The following is a 308-nucleotide window of genomic DNA, read 5'->3' as shown; positions in this document are numbered from 1 at the left end:
AGCGTCACTCACGCCGAAGGCGCCGAGCAGGCTGAGGGCGTCGGTTTTGTTGACAGATTTGACACCCGTCAGGCAGTCTGTCACCTGCATGGGGGTGACACCGAGCGGGGTGAGGGGACAGCCGGAGGGGAGGGGACGCTTTTCGGGGACATTCGGGGACACTGACCCGGGATAGGAAGTCCTGCTCCACGCGCTCCTTGAGAAGGTCGGGAGGTTTCTGCTCGTAGGATTTGAAGGTCTCCAGGTACCTGCCGGCCTCCTCCGGGCTGGGGAGGGGGTGTGGGGACATTTGGGGACGTTGGGGACGG

The 308-nt window shown here is 64.3% G+C and overlaps 1 protein-coding gene across 1 annotated transcript in view; it reads right to left on the bottom strand.

Moving 5' to 3' along the window:
* Positions 1-6: 6 nt before the first annotated feature.
* ERCC1 (ERCC excision repair 1, endonuclease non-catalytic subunit) overlaps positions 7-308 on the bottom strand; it is a gene marked incomplete at its 3' end in the record, with an annotated part of 5,369 nt that continues 5,067 nt past the window's right edge. Inside the window, exons 4-5 of the mRNA XM_017744984.1 lie at positions 167-303; positions 7-84 (exon numbers count right to left, since the gene is read on the bottom strand). Of these exons, the coding sequence (XP_017600473.1) occupies positions 7-84; positions 167-303 (215 nt within the window). The remainder of the gene's footprint in view (positions 85-166; positions 304-308) is intronic.

This window comes from Corvus brachyrhynchos, unplaced genomic scaffold, assembly GCF_000691975.1.
Source record: "Corvus brachyrhynchos isolate BGI_N302 unplaced genomic scaffold, ASM69197v1 scaffold640, whole genome shotgun sequence".
In the NCBI taxonomy this organism is placed as follows: Eukaryota; Metazoa; Chordata; class Aves; order Passeriformes; family Corvidae; genus Corvus; species Corvus brachyrhynchos.
The sequence above is the reverse complement of the archived record's forward strand: the minus strand, read 5'-3'. Positions and strand labels throughout refer to the sequence as shown.